General features: G+C 42.4%; 1 protein-coding gene across 5 annotated transcripts in view; it reads right to left on the bottom strand.

Moving 5' to 3' along the window:
- Positions 1–25,133, bottom strand: part of LOC134944656 (intelectin-1-like) — a 199,400-nt gene that overhangs the window by 37,389 nt on the left and 136,878 nt on the right. For all 5 annotated transcript variants that reach the window (XM_063933413.1, XM_063933415.1, XM_063933416.1 and 2 more), the window contains exons 3-5: positions 5,444–5,602; positions 3,208–3,455; positions 2,907–3,065 (exon numbers count right to left, since the gene is read on the bottom strand). In XM_063933413.1, coding sequence (XP_063789483.1) covers positions 2,907–3,065; positions 3,208–3,455; positions 5,444–5,602 — 566 coding nt within the window. The remainder of the gene's footprint in view (positions 1–2,906; positions 3,066–3,207; positions 3,456–5,443; positions 5,603–25,133) is intronic.

Genomic DNA, 25,133 nt, shown 5'->3' with positions numbered 1-25,133 from the left:
GTTTGCTGAGACACTTGCCCACTGAGGAGGGGGTTACCATCAAGGCCACAAATAGTCACAGAAGGCTTCATCTTTAGTATAGGAATGTTCCAGGACCGGGCGAAAGAGATATCCATAAAGTTGGCAGCTGCACCACAATCAACAAAAGCCTTGACTGCAACTTGCTGAGTAGGTAGACTAATTTGAACTGGAAGCAAGACTGAATTTTTTGGAGAGATTCCAGCCAGACCCAGGAGTAACTCCCCTTTTACCCCTGGGTCTTGTCTTTTCCCGACTTCAGGGTGCAAACATTAGCAAAATGACCCTTTGCTCCACAATATAAGCATAGGCCCATCGATCACCTACGAGATTTTTCCTGAGCAGAAAGACGAAAGGCCCCAATCTGCATGGGTTCACTGGAATCTTCGGCTTCTTCCAAGGCTACTGCTGAGGGAGATGGTGACCCTTAACCTTTCTCCATCTTCCGTTCCCTGATCCGACGATCTACTCGAATTGCTAACTGCATGAGCTTGTCCAGGGTTTCAGGAGTAGGATACTGGACAAGGTAGTCTTTAATTTGCTCAGGGAGGCCTAAGCGGAACTGACTTCGGAGGGCTGGGTCATTCCAACCACTATCACCTGCCCATCTGCGAAACTCAGTGCAGTATACCTTGGCCGTGTTTATCCCTTGTCTCAGGGCTCGTAAGTGAGCCTCTGCAGAAGCTGCTCGGTCCGGGTCATCATAAAGAATTCCTAGGGCGCTAAAAAAGGCATCTACTGTGTGCAAGGCGGGAATTTCCGTTTTTAATCCGAACGCCCAGGACTGGGGTTCCCCCTGCAGGAGGGAGATTATGATACCTACTCGCTGAGCCTCAGAACCAGACGATAATGGCCGGAGTCTGAAATATAGCTTACAGCTATTACGGAAATTCTGGAACTGTTTCCGGTCACCTGTAAACCGATCTGGAAGATGCAGCTTTGGTTCAGGCCCAGGAGCTCTGGTTACAACCAATGACCTGCTAGTTTCTTCCTGGGTGGAAACTCAGAGCTTTAGATCTTGCAGTTGCTGCGTCAAATTTTGTATTTGACCAGCCAAGATTTGAGCCGGATTTTGCTGTGACGGGTCCATGCCCAGGAAGTGGTAGGCCAGTTATAATGTCAGGAACTGGTGCAGAATCCGGAATTCGGGATCATGTACCAAGTGGTTGACGTTACCCAGAACAGAGGCGCGGAGTCTAACACGCCGGGAGGTTTTCACCAGGGAACCCCGCAAGGGGATATGGGCTTTGCGGCTTCCGACGTGCAGTTCGCGGCCCCCTGTCTGGGTCACTTGATACCTGAACTGGACTAGAGTTATGGTAGAGGTGTTGTATATGACCAACCGCAGGGATACACAGGAACAAACAGGAACAGGAGAAGGTGGCAGGGTGCACAAGGCCAGATGGTACACTGGGGCCGTGGAGATGGAACAGCAGCAGGCACTCCAGGGGTGACACAGGAGGTAGCGGCACACGGACGGACTGGGGTGTAGACACTTGGAGACAGGGTAACGGCAGTCGGCAGACTAAAGTCGTCAGCAAGATGTTGAAGCTGGAATTCAATACTGGAACAAGGCAATACCCACTGGACAGATGAACTGAGACCAGAGATGAACCAGAGAGCAGAACACCACATGGAGTAGCTATAACTGGCAAAGCCTCTTGGGATTGAGAGGCTTAAAAGAACATGCTGGATCAATCAGTTGTGAGCACCGGACAGGCCCCCAGTAATTGATATAACATGCAGCTGCAGTGCAGACTGAGCAGGCTGACAAGCTGAATAGTAGTTTTCAGGTAACGAGCTGTAATTACAGAATCCAGACACCTGTGAAGTCAGTTGCTGAGTGCAGGAGCTAAGGCACTGGGAGACAACTATGCAGGAGCTAGCTGTGACCTGTAGTTCCACAAACTGAAGCAAAGGTAATTTATAACAATAACAAAACATGAGTGCTCAGGATTGTAACATATTGAGGGTGTATTTAGCAAAAACAGAAACCAAAAAACCCAAAACCAAAGCACAAGGGTCTGCACACATCTCTAGAAACTACTCAGAACCAAGCAATGAGTCTCTGATGACTCCACCTGTTCATCCAACACCAGCACCACCTCCTGTTTTATCTGCACCTCCTGCATATTGTCATTCCATATTGCATATTCCAACTCCAGAAAAAATCCTGGGCTTTGTTAGGGATTTCTCAATCTATGTGAGAGTCAATATAAACTACAGCCAGGGAATTTCACAACGGACAGAATGAGAGGGCCTCCCTTATGAGATCTCTCCTCTTCTACAGTCAGGCATTGGCTTTAGTCATCTTCCCTACGAAAAGAAATGATCCTAATCTATACCCAATGTTCCTTTGTGAATAGAATGGTGAGGAGCATAGGTAAAATATGCTTATACTTGTAATAATATTATTAATACTTTAAAGGGAGATCCACCCTTATCATCAGTTGCTAGGAATCTCTGAACTTAACCTGAAGCATAAATAGGAGAGACATATTCCCCTGTTATCCCAGCAAGGGTATAAAATTTGAAGGACAAATGCAGTAAACTGTTCATGCTGAGTCTCCGAACTCCTGCGATGTCTATACTGTGACATGACAGTCAATGGTCTATTTCCATATACTACAGGTAGATTTTATAAATGTTAGGATCCCTATAACTATAAAGTGAGTTTGTCTTGGTAGAAAATTAGAGTTCTAAACGTCCCCTAGCGATCCCCCATCTTTCAGTACCCAGGAAGTACAACTTGGCAGCATGATATGTCCTAAGGGAGTCCCATTTAAAAATAAAATAGAGATATACTGCATCTGTATCAGCCACTATAGCGTCCTTCTGATTAATTATGCAAATGCCTAAAAAGTTGTAACTCTGAGTTCATATCTTACCGTGTACAGGTTAAAGAGATTTCCACCCTCAGCAGTCAAAAAGCCGTTATCTGTGCGATATCGTAGGAAGGCGGAAGCCCTCCATTTGGATATTGGTGTCTTGTTCGGTACATGCCATATCCCCACATCCTTAGCAGATATATCATAGTAGCCAGGATTCTGATCACAAAGGAGAAATCACATTCATATGTAACATGTAACATTCATTCCTCCAGATAACAGGATAGCAACAAATCTTTTCTGCCACAATATAAGCTAAATAGGACATAAAATAGCAGAAATCCTGACCGACATCACCTACCTTGTAGTCGTCACTGGTGGCTCCATCCGGAAGCCCAAATGTGGCATAGTTTGCCCAATTGCCATCTCCTTCCGGGTTATTTTTATTATTCCCCTGTTGGCTGGACCAGCGATCTCCAATAGTGCATTTCCCAAGCATATTGTTTTCATGGACGCTGGCTACCAAAGTCCAACCTCCTCCATTGGTGGTCATGTCACAGAAGGTTTGATAAGACACCCCATCGGTGCTGGTAAGAGTGTAGATTCCATCTGTATTAAAAGTACATTAATAGCTATTACCCTTCAAATAAAGGTAATGATGTACAGACATAAGCACGTATTCAAAATGTAAAGAAAAAGTGATGTGTTATTAGAGTTTTTCTGTAGAATATACATACTTCTAGAACTTTATACACCATATAAATGAACAAAACAAATCAACAGTTCATAGAAAGAAATTGAACAAATAGATGATAATAATCTGGTGAAAAGTCCAATATAAGAAATGTATTTTACACAAAGTATTTAAAACTATCCTGTAAGTCAATAACACATAAAAAAACAGCAAGTAAAAAAATAAAAATAAGACTAGGGTTTTAGTCCATTTGGTAACCTGGTATCAAAGTCCAGATACCATTTAAAAAGATACACTAGTTAAGTGGTTTTGCAAACGTTTTTGAATCATGGCCCCCTAGAGTATCAGGATTGTTTTCCCGGCACCCCTTAGTCAAAAGTTTCTTATTGAGAAATTTGGAAAATAATATAAAATTAAGGTCCTTTATGTGTTGAGGGACAAGATTTGCTTGTCTTTGTTCACAAATTTTATGATTGACAGCCACTAGAACTGGTTTTGCCTATTACATTGGCCCCCAAAAAATGTAATTGGTCCAGTACCACCAATGCAGGGCACCCCTGTAAGTGTCCCAAGGTGCCACAGCACACAGTTTGAGAACCACTTCAGGAGTAGCACCCGGCCAGCACAGCTTTTGCGTGCTGGCCAGGAGCTACTTGTTGCTGCCTGGCTCGCAGCGGCTGCGTGTGATGTCATGCAGACGCTGCGGCCCGCCCCCCACGCGGCACGGCCACGCCTGCATTGGCCGGACCGTGCACACAAAATGGTGGCCAAACGCCGCAATGCCGACCCCTCCTGCCCAGCGACCGCCGTCGGCTGTCAGCCATGCGCTGTGGGGCCAGCGCATGCGCAGTTCTGACCTGATCGCTGCGCTGCGAAGAACTGCAGCAAACGATCAGATCAGAATGACCCCCCATGTGCACTGCAGGGGGGCAGATATAACATGTGCAGAGAGAGTTAGATTTGGGTGGGTTATTTTGTTTCTGTGCAGGGTAAATACTGGTGGCTCTATTTTTACACTGCAATTTAGATTTCAGTTTGAACACACCCCACCCAAATCTAACTCTCTCTGCACATGTTATATCTGCCTCCCCTGCAGTGCACATGGGGGGTAATTCAGAGTTGATCGCAGCAGCAAATTTGTTAGCAGTTGGGCAAAACCATGTGCACTGCAGGTGGGGCAGATATAACATGTGCAGAGAGAGTACAGTGTACAGTGCTGGATTATTGGACCAAGGGCCTGGATTGGCCTGTATATGGCAAAGTTAAAGGATCAGGGTAGTTTGTATGGACAGAGAAAGGCAGTCTGCAGTAAGAGAGTAGATGGCCCATGAGACAGAGAAATCCGGTAGCAGTACAGAGTCCAGCCAGGGTCTTTTAGAGAGAAGCTGCAGCCAAAAAGCACAAAAGAGCTTGTGAGGCTAATGGTGAAAATGTGAGCGTTGGTCTGTTTGGCATGTTTGTTGCTTTGCAACTACTACATAAGAATGGTGCAGGAGGAGTAAGGAGATGCACATACTGTAGTAATATACACACTGCAAAGTATGTTATGTGCTGTTTTGGAAGTATGGTAATGAAAATACAGTTCAAAAGTTATAGGAGATGGCTTGGCACCAAACATAATCCAAGAATTATTGTGCTGCACTGCATTCATCACATATGTGTTCCAATACCTGTGTCTACATATTGTGATTTTGCTATGTAATCTGCATGGGTGGAGACCCATTGTTTAGTTTAGCACCCATATTCTTGAGCTAGCTTGGGCAGGGGGGAGCGACAAAGAAGAGGTGCACTAGCTACACACATTTTATAGAGACATGTTCCGCTCGTGTACAACAGGCTTAACGTAGATGATGGAGGTGTTGCACTATGATTATTGCATAATGTATATTATTATATTATTTACCTCTAGCACCAGAGCGAGACCGCTTAATTTCTTTACAGCTCCTGTATTTGTCACTATTGTCCACAATGTTGTTTGATTGACCGAAACAATCATAGTCATCTTTCCAGCAGGCCAGTAGATTCAGAATGTTTAACTTCTTCTCATGAAGGGATGGCTCATCTAAGAACATATGAAACCTGTTACACTTTTATTGTAGGAAGGGCAGTTTCTCTTCTTTATTCAGATAACGATCCTTACTTTCTTATCCCTAACTGCAAAATGCAACAGAATATGCTGGCATTGTAAAAGTATATAGTAATTTCATTTTTATGTATATATTGTACACTTTAACCCATACACTTTTTCCATGGCTTCCATGTGCAGGATTTCAATATATTTTCTACTGTAAATATTTGAGCACTGTACTACAGTTTTTTTTTTCTCTTGACAAATGGGGTTAATGCATGTGTAGCAGCCTATCAATACCAGGTAGCATAAGGGACATATATATCTATAGCACACAGCAAATACACACCCCCACCATACGTACAGGAAAGATGCTTCAGGCTTCAGCAGCTAGGTGATGGGGTTGGACACTCATTACATTATACATTATCTAATAGAATTGCATAGTATTGGCTAGAGATGTGCGGCGGGCACTTTTCGTGTTTTGGTTTTAGCTCTCGTTCCATCCTCATGTTTTGGATCTGGATTGGTTTTTGAAAAAAACATAAAAACAGCTAAAATCACAGAATTTGGGGGTAATTTTGCTCCTGCGGTATTATTAGCCTCGATAACATTAATTTTCACTCATTTCTAGTCTGTTCTGAACACCTCACACCTCAGAAAATTGGGGGTCATTCCGAGTTGATCGCTAGCTGCTTTTGGTCGCTGTGCAGCGATTAGGCAAAAAATTGGCAATTCTGCGTATGCGTATGCGGCGCAATGCGCACGCATGACGTACTTTCACAATGGCCGTTGCAGTTTCACACAAGGTCTAGCAACGCTTTTCAATCGCATTGCTGGCAGCAAGAGTGATTGACAGGAAGTGGGTGTTTCTGGGAGGTAACTGACCGTTTTTGGGGAGTGTGTGAAAAACGCAGGCGTGTCAGATAAAAATGCAGCAGTGGCTGGGGAAACGTAGGCGTGGCTGGGCGAACGCAGGGCGTGTTTGTGACGTCAAAACAGGAACTAAATAGTCTGCAGTGATCGCAAGCTAGGAGTAGGTCTGGAGCTACTCTGAAGCTGCACAAAATTATTTTGTAGCCACTATGCGATCCTTTCGTTCGCACTTCTGCTAAGCTAAGATACACTCCCAGAGGGCGGCGGCTTAGCGTTTGCACGGCTGCTAAAAGCAGCTAGCGAGCGAACAACTCGCAATGAGGGCCATTCTTTTTAGGCCTAAAAGTTGCACCGAGGTAGCTGTATGACTAAGCTAAGCGCACAAGTGTGAAGCAAAAAACACCTGGCCCATCTAGGAGTGGCACTGCAGTGTCAGACAGGATGGCAGATTTAAAAAATAGGCCCCAAACAGCACATTATGCAAAGAAGAAAAAGATGTGCACTGAGGTAGCTGTATGACTAAGCTAAGCGACACAAGTGTGCGGCACAAACACCTGGCCCATCTAGGAGTGGCACTGCAGTTGCAGACAGGATGGCACAAAAAAAAAACTAGTCCCCAAACAGCACATCATGCAAAGAAGAAAAAGAGGTGCAATGAGGTAGCTGTATGACTAAGCTAAGCAACAAAAGTGTGCGGCACAAACACCTGGCTTATCTAGGAGTGGCACTGCAGTTGCAGAAAGGATGGCACTTAAAGAACTAGTCCCCAAACAGCACATCATGTAAAAAGTAAAAGAGGTGCAATGAGGTAGCTGTATGACTAAGCTAAGCGACACAAGTGTACAGCACAAACACCTTGCCCATCTAGGAGTGTCACTGCAGTTGCAGACAGGATGGCACTTAAAAAAACTAGTGCCCAAAAAGGCACATCGTGCAAAGAAGAAAAAGAGGTGCAATGAGGTAGCTGTATGACTAAGCTAAGCGACACAAGTGTGCGGCACAAACAACATGGGACGTGCTGGAATTTTCCCAAATGTAAAACATGCACAATATTGGTGGCACAGGAAAGCGTACCCCTAAACCACACACACACGGCAAAGCCTGTAAAAATAATTTGGATAATAACCCTTTTACTTGGAGCCATTATAATAATATGCAGCACAGGCGAGCGTACTCCTAAAGCACACAGGGCAAACCCTGTGAAAATTATTTTGAGAATAATATAAGTAATGTATATAAGCCTTTTATTTGGAGTAAATAAGATACAGCACAGGACACCACCACTGGACTTATGGCAGCACAAGACACCACCACTGGACTGATGCAGCACAAGACAGCACCACTGGACTGGACTTATATGGCAGTACCCCTGGACTTATACGGCAGTGTCAGACTAGTCCCCAAACAGCACATGATGCAAAGAAGAAAAAGAGGTGTATAAACAAGACATGCACACTTTAACAAACCAATCGTTTCAGCGACAGGGTCTGCCACACGACTGTGGCTGAAATAACTGGTTTGTTTGTGCCCCCACCAAAAATGAAGCAATCAATCTCTCCTTGCACAAACTGGCTCTACAGAGGCAAGATGTCGACCTCATTATCATCCTCTGATTCCTCACCCCTTTCAGTGTGTACAGCCTCCTCCTCACAGAGTATTAATTCGTCCCCACTGGAATCCACCATCACAGGTCCCTGTGTACTTTCTGTAGGCAATTGCTGGTAAAGGTCTTCCCAGAGGAATTTATAATTCATTTTGATGAACATCATTTTCTCCATATTTTATGGAAGTAACCTCCTACGCCGATCGCTGACTAGGTTACCGTCTGCACTAAACACTCTATCGGAGTACACACTGGAGGTAGGGCAACTTATGTAAAATAACGCCAGTTTGTGCAAGGGCATCCAAATTTCCTCTTTTTCCTGCCAGTATATGTACGTATCTATGTACGTATGTACGGACTTTCTGACATGCCAACTTGAATGCAGTCACTCATATAATCCTCCACCATTCTTTCAATGGTCACAGAATCATATGCAGTGACAGTAGACATGTCAGTAATCGTTGGCAGGTCCTTCAGTCCGGACCAGATGTCAGCACTTGCTACTGACTGCCATGCATCACCGCCAGCGGGTGAGCTAGGAAATCTTATCCTATTCCTCGCAGCCCCAGTGGTGGGAGAAAATGAAGGAGAAGCTGTTGACGCGTCACGTTCCACTTGACTTGACAATTTTCTCACCAGCAGGTCTTTGAACCTCTGCAGACTTGTGTCTGCTGGAAAGAGAGATACAACGTAGGCTTTAAACCTAGGATTGAGCACGGTGGCCAAAATGTAGTGCTCTGATTTCAACAGACTGACCACCCTTCAATCCACAAGTCCCACATACTTTGCGGAATCGCTCCGTCTTAACTCCTCCTTCAATTTCTCCAGCTGCTTCTGCAAAAGCCTGATGAGGGGAATGAGCTGACTCAAGCTGGCAGTGTCTGAACTGACTTCACGTGTGGCAAGTTCGAAGGGTTGGAGAACCTTGCACAAGATGGAAATCATTCTCCACTGCTTTTGAGTCAGGTGCATTCCCCCTCCTTTGCCTATATTGTAGGTGGATGCATAGGCTTGAATGGCCTTTTGCTGCTCCTTCATCCTCTGAAGCATATAGTGTTGAATTCCACCTTGTTACCACCTCTTGCTTCAGGTGATGGCAGGGAAGGTTCAGGAGTGTTTGATGGCGCTCTAGTCTTTGGCATGCGGTGGCTGAATGCCTAAAGTGCCCCACAATTTTTTGGGCCACCGACAGCATCTCCTGCACGCCCCTGTCAATTTTCTAAAAATTCTGCACCACCAAATTAATTGTATGTGCAAAACATGGGGAGTGCTGGAATTTGCCTAGATGTAATGCACGCACAATATTGGTGGCATTGTCCGATATCACAAATCCCCAGGAAAGTCTAATTGGGGTAAGCCACAGTGCGATGATGTCCCTCAGTTTCTGTAAGAGGCTGTCAGCAGTGTGCCTCTTACAGAAAGCGGGGATACATAAAATAGCCTGCCTAGGAACAAGTTGGCGTTTGAGAGATGCTGCTACTGGTGCCGCTGCTGTTGTTGCTGCGGGAGGCAATACATCTACCCAGTGGGCTGTCACAGTCATATAGTCCTTAGTCTGCCCTGTTCCACTTGTCCACATGTCTGTGGTTAAGTGGACAGTCAGTACAACTGCATTTTTTAGGACACTGAGGACACTCTTTCTGACGTCTCGGTATCGCCTGCCTAGTGAAGTGGAACCTAGGTGGGATTTGGTACCGGGGACACAGTACCTCAAACAATACTCTAAGTCCCACTGAACTAATGGCGGATACCGGACGCATGTCTAACACCAACATAGCTATCAAGGACTCAGTTATCTGCTTTGCAAAAGTATGACTGCTGTCCAGTGGCGGAACTGTGGGAGGCAGTGGAGTCGGCTGCCGCTGGGCTCCTGACCTCACGGGGTAACATCTCCTCCACTGTTTTCCGCTGCCTGACGATCGCACGCTGCTACTTTTTTTTTAATCATCCTTGCATACGGAGGAGCTGTGTCAGTGACACAGAAGCTGCCTCCTGTATATACAGAGAGCTGGCACTGGCTGCAGCTAGGGTGAGCTCCTGAGCGCAGCTCCTCCCAGGCCCCGCCGCCCTTCCAGTTAAGCAAGCCAGCCGAATAAAGCTCTTTATTCCTCCGTCAGGCTGATGATAGCCAAAGGTAGGCACTGGCAGCACTTGCCTCAAGCTGCACTGTGTGTGTGTGTGTGTGTGTGTGTGTGTGTGTGTGTGTGTGTGTGTGTGTGTGTGGGGGGGGGGGGTTGGAAGGTGTAGTTAGGGGTGCTGGGGGGGCTTTAATAAATGTTGGAAGCACTGTGTTTTGTGTGTGCGTGTTTTTAAGTGAGGTGTGTGTGTGTGTGTGTGTTTTTAAGGAAAGTTGTGTGTTCAAGTAAAAGAGGCATGTGTGTGTAAGTGAGAGGCATGTGTGTGAGAGGCATGTGTGTGTAAATGAGAGGCATGTGTGTGAGAGGCATGTATGTGTGTGTGTAAGTGAGAGGCATGTGTGTGAGAGGCACGTGTGTGTGAGAGGCGTGTGTGTGTGTGTGTGTGTGTGTGTATGTGTGTGTAAGTGAGACACATTTATGTGTGTAAGTGAGAAGCATGTGTGTGTGTGAGAGGCATGTGTGTGTTTAAGTGAAAGTGGCATGTTTGTGTGTTTTTAAGTGAAGGAGGCATGTGTGTGTGTGTGAGTGAAAGAGGCGTGTGTGTTTTTAAGTGAAAGGCGGCTGTTTGTTAAAGTGAAAGCAGCGTGTGTGTTTAAGTGAAAGATGCGTGTGTGTATGTTTAAGTGAAAAAGGCGTGTGTGTGTTTTTAAGTGAATGAGGTGTTTGTGTGTTTTTTATATATATCGGCACACCGCTGCGCCAAAGCATCTCCATCGAGACCCGCTGGTGGGTGAGGGAGCACTGTAGGTGTACTATAAATGTATGCTGGTGTCTGTTTTATTGTAATGACTGACTTGGAGTGCGTCCACTTTGTATGTGTATCTATATTACTATTGGGAAAGGTACCTGAGCACGCTACTACTGTTCACCCTGCGTGTCGGATAGTTATATATGGTATGTGTGTGTATATGTAGGGGGGCACCAACATTTATCATGCCTCTGGGCGACTGGGACGAACTTACGCCACCGCTGCTGTCATATTTCATCTTCCTCACAAAGGACTGTTGGACAGTCAATTGCTTAGTTGAAGTAGTACAAGTGGTCTTCCGACTTCCCCTCTGGGATGACGATCTACTCCCAGCAGCAACAACAGCAGCAGTAGGTGTACCAATCAAGGATCCTCCAGAGGAATCCCGGTTAGGAGAGGACTCCTCAGTCTTGCCAGTGACATGGCCTTCAAGACTACTGATGTTCCTGACTGAGGAGGAAGTTGACGTTGAGGGAGTTGGCGGTATGGCTAGCAGGAGCTTGGGTACAAGAGGAAGAAGGGATTTAGGTGTCAGTGGACTACTTATGCTCTTTCCCAAAGTTTCACAACTTGACACTGACTTCTGATGAATGCGCTGCACGTGATGTATAAGGGAGGATGTTCGAAGGTGGTTATCGTCCTTACCCCTACTTATTCCAGATTGACAGAGGCAACACACAGCTTGATACCTGTTGTCCGGATTTGTGGAGAAATAATTCCACACCGAAGTGGTGGCTTTTTTTGTAGTGTGCCCAGGCATCACAATTGGCTTATTCATCCCACAGACAACAGGTGTCTCCCCCATGCCTGACTTAAACAAACCACATCACCATCAGAATCCTCATCGTCAACTTCTTCCTCAGCGCCAGCAACACCCATATCCTCATCCTGGTGTACTTTAACAGTGACATCTTCAATTTGAATATCAGAAACTAGACTGTGGGTGCTACTTCCAGCTCTTGTAGAGGGCGTGCAAATGGTGGAAGGAGCCACCTCTTCCCATCCAGTGTTGGGAAGGTCAGACACACTTGGACTCTCATTGGGGATATGTGATACCATCTTAGAACGCACAGTTCTTTGCTGTGCTTTTGCCAGCTTAACTCTTATAATTTTTCTAGCGGGAGGATGAGGGCTTCCATCCTCATGTGAAGATGAACCAGTAGTCATGAACATAGGCTAGAGCCTTAGCCGTTCCTTGCCACTCCATGTCGTAAATGGCATATTGGAAAGTTTACATTTCTCCTCAGACCATTTCAATGTATTTGTTGAGGTCTTTTACTGAACTTTGGCTTTTTGCATTTTACATGCCCTCTACTATCACATTGGGCATCGGCCTTGGCAGATGACATTGATGGGATTTTATCATCTATGTCATGACTAGTGGCAGCAGCTTCAGCACTAGGAGGAAGTGATTCTTGATCTTTCCCTATTTTATCCTCCAAATTTTTGTTCTCCATTATTTTTCTGGAGTTATATAACAATGGCGGTCATTCCGAGTTGATCGCTACCAGCATTTGTTCGCCGTGCAGCAATGAGGCAAAAAAACATAATTTCTGCGCATGCGTATGCGGCGCAATGCGCACCTGCGTTGTACAATTGCAACAAACTATGTAGTTTCACACAAGGTCTAGCGAAGCTTTTCATTCGCACTGCTGGCCGCAGAGTGATTGACAAGAAGTGGGCGTTTCTGGGTGTCAACTGACCGTTTTCCGGGAGTGTTCGTAAAAACGCAGGCGTGCCAGGAAAAACGCAGGCATGGCTGGGTGAACGCAGGGCGTGTTCGTGACGGCAAAACAGGAACTGAACAGTCTGAAGTGATCTCAAGCGCTGAGTAGATATTGGGCTACTCTAAAACTGCACAAAAAAAAATTGCCGCCGCTCTGCGATCCTTTCGTTCACACTTCTGGTAAGCTAAAATACACTCCCAGTGGGAGGAGGCATACCGTTTGCACTGCTGCTAAACTGCTAGCGAGCGAACAACTCGGAATGACCACCAATATGCGGTACAGGAGAGCGTACCTCTACACAACACAGGGCAAACCACGTGAAAATGATTTGGATTAAATATTAATAACACCTTTATTTGGAGTAAATAATATACAGCACAGGACAGCACCACTGAACTTATATGGCAGCACCACTGGACTGGATTTATACGCCAGTATAACTGGAATTATACGGCAGGATCACTGGAATTATACGGCAGGATCACTGGAATTATACGTCAGTGCCACTGAAATTATATGGCAGGATCACTGGAATTATATGGCAGGATCACTGGATTTATATGCCAGTATCACTGGAATTATACAGCAGGATCACTGGCATTATATGGCAGGATCACTGGATTTATACGCCAGTGCCACTGGAATTATAAGGCAGGATCACTGGAATTATACGGCCTGATCACTGGAATTATACGGCAGGATAACTGGATTTGTACGCCAGTACCACTGGAAGTATACAGCAGGATCACTGGATTATAGACCAGTACCAATGGAATTATACGGCAGGATCACTGGATTTATACGGCAGTACCACTGGATTTATACGGCAGTACCACTGAATTTATACGGCAGTACCACTGGACTGGACTTATACGCCAGTACCACTGGAATTATATGGCAGGATCACTGAACTTATACGCCAGTACCACTGGAATTATACGGCAGGATCACTGGATTTATACACCAGTACCCCTGGAATTATACGGCAGGATCACTGGATTTATACGCCAGAATCACTGGAATTATACGGCAGGATCACTGGATTTATACGCCAGGATCACTGGACATATAAGGCAATATCACTAGACTGTACTTATACGCCAGGTGGGCCTGGCCTCGCAGCATGCCCTGTATACCAGCCGCGGTTGGGATTGAGGTAGGACGGGCGGCCGAGAAGAGAGCCTGGAGGCTGCACTGCTTGGCCAGCAACGCAAGGCCATCTTAAATTATGGATACACTGGGAAGCTGCCCGAGGGACTCACTTTTCTTGGGGCCTTTGAGCAGGGGCAGGCTAACCTTGGGGCATGTGCCCCCCAAACTGTTACCTCTGGAGCTCCTTGAAACACAGGCAGACAAGGCTGTCCAGCCACTCTGATTACGTGTAATCCACAATTAGAGTGGCTGGGGCGCATCTTTGTCTACTGCCTCTCAGCCAGCAGCCAGACAATGAAGGACTGTCAGCATGCTGATTGGTAGATAACTGGCGCTATTCACCAATTACAGTCCTGGCAGCCATTCACTGTATGGAAGCATATGGAGAGATGGTGCAGGACTGCAGGAGGGGTAAACTATGTTTTTCATTTTAAACTAATGAATGGGTGGGTAGGGGCCCCAGTGTATTGCTTTGCCCAGGGCCTACAATGCTGTTAAGACTGTACTGCAGCCACGCACTATCAGATGGCCAGTCCAGCCCTGACACTGCCCCTTCACACATGCCCACAAATCATGTCATTAAGCTGCAAGGGGTGGTGCTCCTTTCATTTAAAAAAAACAGTCCATCGGGGTGAGTGTCTGGGTAATTAGAACCCTGATGCATGCACCACTGAGCCTAATTTAGGTAGATGCCTCTTATAGAGTCTACAGTCTTTTGTTTTTCACAGTTTTTTATTTTTTCATTGCTATGGTTGTTTAGGGCATTTAGAGAAAATACAGGCTGATAAGCCTGTGTATTAGCGATAGCTAACGTAGTCAATCCCGTGGTTGTAACCTTACACAGGAGCAAATTGTGGGGTTTCTATACAAGCAATTTCCATGACTGGAAAACCACAGTAGTGCCCAATTATGATTTTTATTCTAAGAACGATGTCTCATATGCAGTATTTGATATCAGTAAGTTGGAAACATTGCAAATTAACAAAAACCTGCTGTAACAAAACCATTGTGGATTATGGGTCTAATTCAGAGTTGATCGCAGCAGCTAATTTGTTAGCAGTTGGGCAAAACCATGTGCACTGCAGAGGGGGGGGAGAGAGATATCATGTGCTGAGAGAGTTAGATTTGGGTGGGGTGTGTTTAAACTGAAATCTAAATTGCAGTGTAAAAATAAAGCAGACAGTATTTACCCTGCACAGAAACAAAATAACCCACCCAAATCTAACTCTCTCTGCAAATGTTATATCTGCCTCCCCTGCAGTGCACCTGGTTTTGCCCAACTGCTAACAAATATGCTGCTGCGATCAACTCTGAATTACCCCCTATGTTGGGTTTGAACACACTTGCTTCGAACATCACAGTAAGAAGCATACTTTAAAATATGTGTATTAGTTTTATTGATCACATGATGCATACTCCCTCTGCCCTTGGGCCCTGTAACGGCGTCATCCCTCCACATATGTTCTGTCATAATTTGTAACCTTCATTTTATCATAATTGTCATTAAGTTTATTAAAAGTAAACATATTTTCCTATGCTGTCCACTCAGTGTTAGGATCTATTATTGTCAGCATCTTGACAAAGCATCAGTGAAACGTGCGTTGGCATTAGATGTGCTTGTCGCCAGGCCCTCTATAGTATATGTTTGGGACTTTTAGTTAGTACATGGCAGAATGTGGTCACATCCTGCAAGGTTATTTATACCACAGCAATCTTTATTCTGTGTGCAACCAATTTAGCCACAGTGTAAGCAGCTTCACTAATAAATCCAAACACTGAGTAAACAGAAGATCATAACACCTGTCCCATTATTGATCGGGCTGGTGTATGACAGATAACGCTTGTCTAGGCTATGCAGCAATAATTGGATTATTTATACACATCAGAATTGTGTTAGCATTGAGAGGCACACTGTAGCACTGAACATACAGTATGCTATTTAATTATGCAAGAGAAGTGGGGCAATAATTTATGCCCCTACTTTGCAGCGATGCATACTGCCAGTTTATTTCTAACTGCAATAACATTCAAATGTGGACTGCAATATTGAATTACTGACAAATGAATACACTCTTGTATACTGATATGTAAGATAAAGTGAATTAGGCGATTTCTATTTTCACTCAGGAGCTCTATACACAAACATTGTGTTGTCATACTAGTAACAGGGAAGTGTATCCAGATCTAATATATCACTACAAACATGGGTTCTATTCATGAAGCAGTGAAAAGAGTGGAGAAGTGAGCCTGCAGAGAAATTGCTCATGGCGACCAATCAGCTGCTCTGTACAATTGTATAATATGCAAATTATACATGTTACTTTAATGCTGATTGGTTGCCATGGGCAACTTCTCCACTGGCTCACTTCTCCACACTTTTCACTGATTTATGAATAGACCCCTAAACTGAGTAGCACACTAAGCCCCAAAGTCACAGTCAGCTATATCTATTCAATAGATACATAAGATGGGTGGATTTAGAAACTGATCTTTACATCCACTCTGTGAGGATATATAATGGTAGTGCAATATTTATAACACACTACAGAGATACTGTTAATTAAGGCGCTATTAAAGGTGCATGAATAAGCACATTCATATTTTAAGGTAATCCACCTACTGTATATACTTGCAGGGTAGCTGCACACTCATACTAGACAGTGGGGTCTATTCATGAAGCAGTGAAAAGAGTGGAAAAGTGAGCCTGTGGAGAAGATGCCCATGGCAACCAATCAGCTGCTCTGTACAAATGTATAGTATGCAAATTATAGATGTTACTTGAATGCTGATTGGTTGTCGTGAGCAACTTCTCCACACTTTTCACTGCTTCATGAATAGACCCTAGTGTTTTAAGAGAGAGGTAAAAATTAAAGTCTCTAACATAAGTGATGCCGTGTGATGCATAATAACATTTCCAATACTGCAACATACATGAAGCAGTGAAATGTGTGGAGAAGTGAGCCAGTGGAGAAGTTACCTATGGCAACCAATCAGCTGCTACGTATAATTTTATAGAATGCACTTTATAAATGTAACATCAACATTGATTGGTTGCCATGGGCAAATTCTCCACGGGCTCACTTATCCACTCTTTTCACTGATTCATGAATAGACCCTAGATGTTGCAGTATTGCAAATGTTACAACGTTGTATCCCAACTATTGGGTAAGGAAACGATATATAACACAGCTCACTGCATTCCTCATCAACCTGGCAAATAAGATACATGTCTTATAGGAATGTATAGGGGGCACGTTACTTTAACCATTAACTGATTTGTTAGCCCTACATAACTAACTGGCACTGAGACAAGCTACAATATATTTAGGAGGAAAAGACAAAAAAAACTTTTTTGGGAGCACTCTTAGAAATCAATTGCGACAAAATAATTCAATCAACATGAATGAAAATGTACTGGTGAGTACTTTAAAACTTAACATTTATTCTGTTTAATATTAGAATAATGACCATTGGTCTAACTAGAAAAATCTTGATTCACCCAGTAATTAATCAGGGTCAAGATACTAAGTAGTGAAAATATATAATTCAGGATGCTTAATCCAAGATTGTTTGTATTATATATTTTGATAATCAATCTATGTATCAAAAGGAGAATTCAATTGTTTTTACACGTGTTATAAACATTCATCACAAATACAAAGACAATTATGAGGGTTCAGTTACAAAGGGGAATCAAATTTTCCCAAAAAATAAATGGTATCCAATTGTTATTATAATAACCAGAGATCAAACAATTTGCACATGAAAAGATTCTATATACTTTGTTTGTGCAGATACAAAGTATAAAATTTCACTCTGTTTCTAATCATATCACTACAATGAACAATTAGATGCACAATGTATCCCATTTGTCATCATTGGGGATACTAGATCAAATTGAGCTGTACAGGTTGATAATCATTAATGTCCAATATTTCTGGGTGATTTCCCATTCAAGTACTCAATAGGCCTAACAACTGAGCTATGATTGTGATTGTAGATTGGGTGTATATAAGATATTATAATATATCCGTGAACAATCACGCATGAATGAAAAAGGAAAGAAGAAAGAAAAGTACCCACTTCTGCTGTCTGTACTGGGCCTGGGTCCAGAGTATAAATACACTGGCACCAGATCTGTTCCAGATGAGAGAGTGTTAGAAATACACGAGAGGTATCCACAGTGATTCAAAGAAATCAATTGGGGCTCTGGTGGTTCAAACTTATCCCCCAGGCCTGAAGAAAGAAAGACACTTCTACTGTCTGTTGTGACTGCAAATTGTATACTGAAAGGAGCAACAAGGTGTATGTTATAAAAAAAAATGTTTTTAAGTGTATTAAATCACATACAACATATCTCATGGATTCATACAAAATATGTGCTACAAACACAGGAAGAGATGTACATTATAGCCATAGAGAGTCACGCTCAAATGAAAGAAGAGTACCCACTTCTGCTGTCTGTACTAGGCCTGGATCCAGAGCACAAATGCGTTCGTCCAGAGCTGTTTCAGATGAGAGAGTGTTGGAAATATAAAGAGTACCCACAGTATCTTGAAAGAATCAAAATAGGGCTCTGGTGGTTCTATCTTATCCGCCAGGCCTGAAGGAAGAAGAAGCACTTCTACTGTCTGTTGTGGTGGCAAATTGTACACTGAAAAGAGCAAAGCTCAGATCAGTACTGCTGTCAGCCAGATGAGAGAGGGAGAAAAATAAATGGAGATATTGAATCAATTTATATCCAAAGCACATCACAAGAATAAAGCTCAGAAAGGTTTTAAACATAAAACTCAGACATGCTGCAAATTTCTAAGTGTGTGTGTTTTGAAGATTCTTATAAGTGCAAATATATTGGATCCTATACAATATATCTCCTAAATTCATACAGAATTTGTGCTGAAAATATGGTATAGAAAAAATATATATCATGTGTTATCTGTTGATCAAGGTCCACTCTTATAACAAAATTATACTATAGGGAATAAATATTCCAATCATGTATGAGTGTCCACCAAATTAGTTACCTTGACCATTGGATTCTCCGTTTGAAGAAGTGATCTGGTTATATAATGATCACGTGACATTTTTCATATGATTTTTGCTTTCAAAGTGTCTGTGCATCCTGATATAAATGTATCAGCTAAGTCAGTGGTTCCCAAACTGTGTGCCGTGGCACCCTGGGGTGCCGCGAGACACTTGCAGGGGTGCCTCAGGTTGGTGGTCAAGGACCAATTCAAACTATTTATTGTCAATTTAATAGGCAAAACCAGTGCTGATGGCTTCCAGTTATAAAATATGTGGACAAACAGAAGCAAATCTTGTCCCTCACCACATAACTGACCCTAAGGATGACATATAAACATCATTTACTTAATCTAATATTTTTTTCGAAATTTCTCAATAAGAAACTTGTGGCCTAGGGGTGCCGTGAAAAAAAATCTGACACTCCAGGGTGCCGTGACTCACAAAAGTTTGGGAACCACTGAGCTAAGTTAAGAGAAAACATTGTCTCAAAGTCATTACAAAGTAGCAGGTTCATGTGAGAATAGACAAAACTGCAACTAATGTTGCTTTTGTTGCTACTCCTTGTTAGCAGCTTAGACAAATAGGAGAGGGGAGGGGATAAAATGAAAAGTAGATATTGTTATGAGAGAGGGGGGTTTGGTTAATAAGAGGGGTAACACATTACTGTTCCTAAACCGCAGGAGTATTTGTAGTCTGTGTGTGGCTGCACATGATGTGCGCTGCTCCACCGTGCCCCTGATGTCTCCCCCGCGTCTCCCTGTTCACTCTCTCCGTCCCGCTCTCTGTAACGCCACCGCCCTTTTCCGGAAGGGGCGTAGCTGCGATGACATCACCAAATTACGTCAATCCCCGACATATGTTTTACCGCTGGGCTTGTTCACGGGAGCCTCACTCCACAAGTTCCAACAGTGAGTAGAAAAAGGTTTTAGTGGCCAGTTGTTCACATGGAGTATTTGATTGACAAGATGAGACTCCAATGGAGAATTACTTGGAGTTTAATGGAGATAACTATAGAAGCTAATATATTAAACGAGCATCTATGGCACCTGTTAGTAATTAAGATACAATTTGGCCATATGTATTGGTGTATTTAGAGTTTTAAAATCTATACCACCATGTGCTTGATTCATTCCACGTAAACCACCAAAAGACACACATTGTAATAGGGTTTAAAAAAGAAACATATTTAGTAGAAGAAATAAATTATAAAGATACTAAATCCACATATATATATATATATATATATATATATATATACAGGTTTGTCAACTGTAGGTTATTGAGTTCATTTATTATATAGATAATGTCCTATTATAGAAGGAGTATATGGTATGGTTATACATTAATGATTAGAAGGAAAGGGGAGAAGAGAAAAGAGAGAGAATAAGTGATTGGAAAACCATGTGTTAGTGTTAATGATTGAATTGATGAAGAAAAATAATAATAGAGGGATGAAAATATATTGGTGACATGGTGTGTAAATGAAAAAAATGTATTTATGAAAAATGTGGTCTATTGGTGATGGTGTAACTAATGTTAATTAATGTAGATAATATTGTTGTATAATTGATGTAAGATTTGTGATGGAAATTAATTATTAAAAATTACTAATTTCTTATTATTTTAGTTAAGTGTCGGGAAGAAATGAGTGTATAAATTATTATGAAAGTGTCCCATGGACTTATATATTGTTATGCTTGCAAATAAATGGGGGTATCTGGAAGGGAAAAATATATAAAAATTGGAAATAGAAGAAAATAGAAATAAAAATTAAGTTGATTATATCTAAAAAGTGAGTGCATACACAAATAAAATGGAGGTGATAAGATAATGTACTAATTAGTACATGAAAAGTGATATAAATCGTATCAACACATTTGACATACTGTAAAAGGGAGGCGAAGGAGGGAGAGGAAGGAAGAGGGGGATGATATATAGTGTGAATCTGTCCAAGTATCGCTAAGGCGAATATAAACTGTGAATTTAAATGAGAATCAAAAATTATGTTCTGATGGAGGAGTAAAGCAGACCTAATAGACAAAGATGTTCCTAAAGAGCCTGAATGGGTACTTCAAAACCTTACTTGGAATGAAATTATTTTGTGAGAAAGACACTATAGTTGATATTCTCGTTCAGACCCCTGGGCATTAGTGTGTCCAGTTGAAATATCCTTACAGATTCTTTTTTCTGCAGGGCTGTCATTATATCACCACCTCTAAGACCCATCTTTACCTGCTCCAGACCAAAGATACATAGGTCCTTTGTTTTGCTGCCATGCACCTAAAAGAAATGTCTTGCCACCGTAGTTAAGGTCTTGAATTTGGACATATCTGATCTAGCATTACGTATATTGCCCAAGTGTTCTAATGCCCTTACCTTCAGCATACGTGAAGTCATACCTACATAATGTAGGTTACACGAACATGTGATACAATAAATTACGTTCTCAGTCCTGCAGTTAAAGTATCCTTTGATCTGGATTTGTTGATCGACTTTGTCTGTAACAAATGATGTATTCTGAACATGTGGGCATATTTTACAATTGCCACAGGGGTGGCTGCCAATTATAGACATTTGTGTTCTCGATGAATGTACAAAATTACTACTAACCAATCGATCTTTAAGGTTAGGTTCTCTTTTCAAGCTCATATTGACCCTGTCTCCAATTTGTTTGGAGAGGTCATCATCCATTGTAGTATGTGCCAATGATTTTGCAAGATCTTATTAGCTTCTCTCCAGCTACCACAGAAGTCTTCAATGAATCTCATAGAATTTTTATTTTCTTGCTTCTGAACTTTCCTATCCATAAATACTAAAGTTTCTCGTTTTATTCTGGTAACTTGGAATTTGGATTTCTTGATGAGTCGATTACTATAGCCATGTTCCTTCAGTCTGATACTTAGATCCTCGCATTTAGCCAGAAAAGTTTGATCTTCTGATCAATTTCATCTCAGACGAAGGAATTCGCCCTTGGGGATGCTCTTAATAGTGGGTGGGAAATGTGCACTGGAGGAGTGGAGTAAACTGTCATTTGATGTTTCTTTCCTAAAGATCTCTGTGGCTATTTTGTTATCCGAATCTTGATATATCCGGAGATCCAAAAAGGAAATACTCTCTCTACTGCTAGTATAAGTAAATTTCAAATTGACATCATTGTGATTGAGAGTTTGGATAAATTCCTACAACTTGGTCTCAAGACCATCCCAAATCATCAGGATGTCATCAATAAAGAGCATCCATGTGACAATATGGTTGGTATAGAACTCCTGATTTTCATTGAATACAATTTCCCGCACCCACCACCCCCAAAAAAGATTGGCATAAGTCAGAGCACATGCTGCGCCCATAGCAGTACCCTGGCTAAATGTGAGGATCTAAGTATCAGACTGAAAGAACGTGGCTATAGTAATCGACTCATCAAGAAAGCCAAATTCCAAGTTACCAGAATAAAATGAGAAACTCTAGTATTTATGGATAGGAAAATTCAGAAGCAAGAAGATAAAAATTCTATGAGATTCATTGGAGACTTCTGTGGTAGCTGGAGAGAAGCTAATAAGATCTTGCAAAACCATTGGCACATACTACAAATGGATGATGACTTCTCCAAACAAATTGGAGACAGGGTCAATATGAGCTTGAAAAGAGAACCTAACCTTAAAGATCGATTGGTTAGTAGTAATTTTGTACATTCATTGAGAACACAAATGTCTATAACTGGCAGCCACCCCTGTGGCAATTGTAAAATATGCCCACATGTTCAGAATACATCATTTGTTACAGACAAAGTCGATCAACAAATCCAGATCAAAGGATACTTTAACTGCAGGACTGAGAACGTAATTTATTGTATCACATGTTCGTGTAACCTACATTATGTAGGTATCACTTCACGTATGCTCAAGGTAAGGGCATTAGAACACTTGGGCAATATACGTAATGCTAGATCAGATATGTCCAAATTCAAGACCTTAACTACGGTGGCAAGACATTTCTTTAAGGTGCATGGCAGCAAAACAAAGGACCTATGTATCTTTGGTCTGGAGCAGGTAAAGATGGGTCTTAGAGGTGGTGATATAATGACAGCCCTGCAGAAAAAAGAATCTGTAAGGATATTTAAACTGGACACACTAATGCCCAGGGGTCTGAACGAGAATATCAACTATAGTGTCTTTCTCACAAAATAATTCATTCCAAGTAAGATTTTAGAGTACCCATTCAGGCTCTTTAGGAACATCTTTGTCTATTAGGTCTGCTTTACTCCTCCATCAGAACACAATTTTTGATTCTCATTTAAATTCACAGTTTATATGCGCCTTAGCGATACTTGGACAGATTCACACTATATATCATCCCCCTCTTCCTTCCTCTCCCTCCTTTGCCTCCCTTTTACAGTATGTCAAATGTGTTTATAGGATTTATATCACTTTTCATGTACTAATTAGTACATTATTTTATCACCTCCATTTTATTTGTGTATGCACTCACTTTTTATATATAATCAACTTAATTTTTATTTCTATTTTCTTCTATTTCCAATTTTTATATTTTTTCCCCTTCCAGATACCCCCATTTATTTGCAAGCATAACAGAATATAAGTCCATAGGACACTTTCATAATAATTTATACACTCATTTCTTCCCGACACTTAACTAAAATAATAAGAAATTAGTAATTTTTAATAATTCATTTCCATCACAAATCTTACATCAATTACACAACAATATTATCTACATTAATTAACATTAGTTACACCATCACCAATAGACCACATTTTTCATAAATACATTTTTTTTATTTACACACCATGTCACCAATATATTATCATCCCTCTATTATTATTTTTCTTCATCAATTCAATCATTAACACTAACACATGGTTTTCTAATCACTTATTCTTTCTCTTTTCCCTTCTCCCCTTTCCTTCTAATCATTAATATATAACCATACCATATACTCCTTCTATAATAGGACATTATCTATATAATAAATGAACTCAATAAAATACAGGTTTGTCAATATATATGTGGATTTAGTATCTTTATAATTTATTTCTTCTACTAAACATGTTTCTTTTTTAAACCCTATTACAATGTGTGTCTTTTTGGTGGTTTACGTGGAATGGATCAAGCACATGGTGGTATAAATTTTAAAACTCTAAATACACCAATACATATGGTCAAATTGTGTCTTAATTACTAACAGGTGCCATAGATGCTCATTTAATATATTAGCTTCTATAGTTATCTCTATTAAACTCTAAGTAATTCTCCATTGGAGTGTCATCCTGTCAATCACATACTCCATGTGAACAACTGGCCACTAAAACCTTTTTCTACTCACTGCTGGAGCTTGTGGAGTGAGGCTCCCATGAACAAGCCCAGCAGTGAAACATACGTCGGGGATTGATGTCATTTGGTGATGTCATCGTGGCCACGCCCCTTCCGGAAATGGGCGGCCATGTTACAGAGAGCGGAACGGAGAGAGTGAACAGGGAGATGCAGGATAGACTTCAGGGGCACGGTGGAGCAGCGCACATCATGTGCAGCCACACAAAGACTACCAATACTCCTGCGGTTTTGGAACAGTAATGTATTCAGGGCCGGTTCAGGGGCTTCTGGCGCCCCGGGCGGCATTAGGGAGTGTGGCTTCATACAGGGTGCGTGGTCAGTTACGCCCCCTGTACTGTTGTAAGATATGCGGTGCGCGATGACGTCATCGTGCACCGCACAGCAAAGGTCCTCTCCACGAAGGTAAACTAGACGCTAAGCGTCTAGTTCCCTTCGTGGAGAGGACCTTTGCTGTGCGGTGCGCGATGACGTCAACGCGCACCGCACATCATTACACTGAAGGTCCTCTCCAGGAAGGGAAATTAGACGCGTAGCGTCTAGTTTACCTTCACAGCGGGCAGCCCACGAAGGGAAACTAGAAGCTACGCGTCTAGTTTCCCTTTATAACGGACAGCGGGCCGCGGCAGCGGGGGGCACCACAGCAGCAGCGGATCTTGCCATGGTGCGGCGCCCTCCGGAAGGCGGCGCCCCGGGCAAAAGTCCTGCTTGCCTGTGGCAAGATCTGCTACTGAATGTATTACCCCTCCTATTAACCAAACCCCCCTCTCTCACAACAATATCTACTTTTCACTTTTCTTCCCTCCCCTCTCCTATTTGTCTAAGCTGCTAACAAGGTGTAGCAACAAAAGTAACATTAGTTGCAGTTTTGTCTATTCTCACATGAACCTGCTACTTTGTAATGACTTTG

This window comes from Pseudophryne corroboree, chromosome 7, assembly GCF_028390025.1.
Source record: "Pseudophryne corroboree isolate aPseCor3 chromosome 7, aPseCor3.hap2, whole genome shotgun sequence".
NCBI classification, from domain to species: Eukaryota; Metazoa; Chordata; class Amphibia; order Anura; family Myobatrachidae; genus Pseudophryne; species Pseudophryne corroboree.
This window is presented reverse-complemented; position numbering and strand designations above follow the sequence as displayed.